Source organism: Nicotiana tabacum, chromosome 1 (genome assembly GCF_000715075.1).
Source record: "Nicotiana tabacum cultivar K326 chromosome 1, ASM71507v2, whole genome shotgun sequence".
NCBI lineage: Eukaryota > Viridiplantae > Streptophyta > Magnoliopsida > Solanales > Solanaceae > Nicotiana > Nicotiana tabacum.
This window is the reverse complement of record NC_134080.1, coordinates 58627737-58630599: the sequence shown is the minus strand read 5'-3', so window position 1 is coordinate 58630599 and position 2863 is coordinate 58627737. Positions and strand designations below refer to the sequence as shown.

Genomic DNA, 2863 nt, shown 5'->3' with positions numbered 1-2863 from the left:
ATGCATGTTGCAAGGCTTGGGGATATTTCTCCACGTCAAATGGAAAAGTTTAAATCAGCAGGTCGTGGGAGAAAGAGGCAGACGAAGGAGACCCCTAGTGTGCAAATACCTGGAGTTCAAACAAGGAGAGCTAATTCCAAATCCATTATTTAGATATGAATGCTGTAATCTGAAATATACGATCAGTGAAAACAAAAAGAGCTTTTGAGAGGCTCATCACAATGCATAGACAGCATAAATTTCAGTTCATAGGATTGATGGAACCAAAACAACAAGGGAGAAATCTGGACAAATATCGGAGGAGCATTGATTTTCCACAGGCCATCAGAAATGTATCAAACAAAATATGGGAATTCTTTGATGATAGGTTTGAAATTACGGTGGTAATGGATATGGTACAACAGCTGACATTGAAGATATTTGATTCTGAGGATCAACGAGAATTTATGTTGACATTGGTGTGTGCAAAGTGCGATTCTATAGAAAGAATTGAATTATGGGATTCTTTATATGCATTGTCTAATGACATGACTCTACCATGGCTTGTAGGTGGAGACTTTAATGTCATTTGGGATGAGGAAGATAAATTTGGTGGTTTATCGGTGCATATCAATGAAGTATATGATTTTCGACATTGTGTGAATACATGTACTCTATTTGATCTTGGTATTAAAGAGAGTATCTCTACTTGGTGGAATGGAAGAGCAGAAGAGGATTGCATTTTTAAACGATTGGACAGATGTTTGGGTAACATGGAATTTCAACAATTATGGCCTGGATTAGAGGTAGAACATCTACCAAAAACTGGGTCAGACCACTGCCCATTGTTGATAAAACTCGATGCTCAAGTTACTCCAGTAAAGAAGCCTTTTAGATTTATAAATTTTTGGACTCAACATGAATCATTCCAGGCAGTTGTTCGTGAGAATTGGAATGCTGATTTCCAAGCTAATTCATTCACATTATTCAATTACAAATTGAAGAAGCTCAAGAAGGCATTATCAAGATGGAGCAAAGCTACTTATGGAGACATTTTTCAGAAACTTGCAAGTCTTGAGGAAGTTGTGAAAGTTCATGAGGCACAGTTTGAACTGAGACCAACTTTGGCGAATAGAGAACGACTGCAACAAGTTCAAGTTGAACATTTCAAATACATGGCGCTAGAGGAAGAATTTTGGAGGCAGAAGGCGAATATGTCATGGTTTCAAGATGGAGATAGAAATACTAAATTTTTCAGGCACATGTTAGAGGAAGGAGAAAGCAATTACAACTGAAAAGAAGTCAATCAAGTGAGGGCAACTGGTTTGAGAAAGATGATGAAATGGCAGAAGAGACCGTGAAATTTTTTACGGCTCAATTCCGGACGACATTGTCCCTACATATTTTGAGATCATTGATCATGTGCCTAATATGCTTAGTGAAGCAGAGAACCAAGATTTGATCAGACAACCAACGAGAGAAGAAGTAAAACAAGCTGTATATGGATCAAATGGGCAGAGTGCTGGAGGACCGGATGGTTTCAATGGAAGTTTTTTCCATGCATGTTGGGAGACTATAGGTGATGATGTCGTGGAAATGGTGAAGGCTTTCTTCAATGGACACGAACTACCTAAATTTATTACTCATACAAATTTGGTATTATTACCAAAGAAGAAGGAAGTCATAACTTTTTCAGATATGAGGCCAATTAGCCTTAGCAACTTCATAAACAAGGTTTTTTCGAGGGTTATCCATGAAAGATTGGTGGGCTTGCTTCCTAATCTAATATCTGATGAACAGGCAGGTTTCGTAAAAGGAAGGAGTATTGTTGAAAATGTGCTACTAACACAAGAAATAATAACTGACATGAGATTGAGAACGAAGGCAGGACCTAATGTGTTATCAAGCTTGACATGACAAAAGCATATGATCGATTATCTTGGCTATTCCTGACCAAGGTTCTGAGGAAGATGGGCTTTTCTGAAAGATTTATTTGATTCGTTTTTGGAATAATTTCCAAAAATTGGTACTCAGTGTTGATAAATGGGCAGCCACATGGGTTTTCCAAATCAATGAGGGGAGTGAAGCAAGGAGATCCCTTGTCTCCTACTTTATTCATTCTGGCAGCTGAGGCTTTGGCAAGAGGTTTGAATTCTCCACATCTAAACCTATATTTTTGTGGGTTTGTATTACCTAAGTGGAGCCCTAAGATTAATCATTTAGCATATGTGGATGATACGATAATATTTTCTTCCTCGGATGCTACGTCTCTTCAATTGATTATGAAAGTACTAAACGCATATGATAGGGCTTCTGGACAGTTGGCTAACAAATCCAAATCAGTTGTATATGTCCATCACTCTACTGAGGAGGCAGTGATTACAAAGGTTGAGCAGATCACAGGGATTGGAAGGCAAGACTTCCCTTTCATCTACCTTGGATGTCCCATCTTCTACGCTAGAAGAAAGATGGATTATTCTGAAGGACTGATTAATAAAATTTTGGACAAACTTCAATCTTGGAAAGGTAAGTTGTTGTCTATTGGAGGGAGAGCTGTATTGATTTCTCATGTCTTGCAAAGTATGCCCATCCATTTATTATCTGCAGTGAACCCACCAGCGCATGTGATCAACAAAATGCATAAATTGTTTGCGAGATTTTTTTGGAGTAGTTCAGTAGATGGAAAGGCTAGACATTGGGCCTCATGGGACACGTTATGTTTACCTAATGATGAAGGAGGTGTGGGGTTTAGGTCATTATATGATATGTCCAAAGCTTTGTTTTGTAAGCTTTGGTGGAATTTTAGAACCAAGCCATCATTATGGAGTTCGTTCATGAGCCAAAAATATTGCAAGAAATTAAATCCATTGATAGTTCCATGGAA

General features: G+C 38.2%; 1 protein-coding gene across 1 annotated transcript; it reads left to right on the top strand.

The window, feature by feature from the left end:
* The first annotated feature begins 221 nt into the window (after positions 1–221).
* On the top strand, positions 222–1274 carry LOC142162755 (uncharacterized). The gene has a single exon (XM_075219463.1). The coding sequence runs from the start codon at positions 222–224 to the stop codon at positions 1272–1274; it is 1053 nt and encodes a 350-aa protein (XP_075075564.1).
* The last annotated feature ends 1589 nt before the right edge of the window (positions 1275–2863 follow it).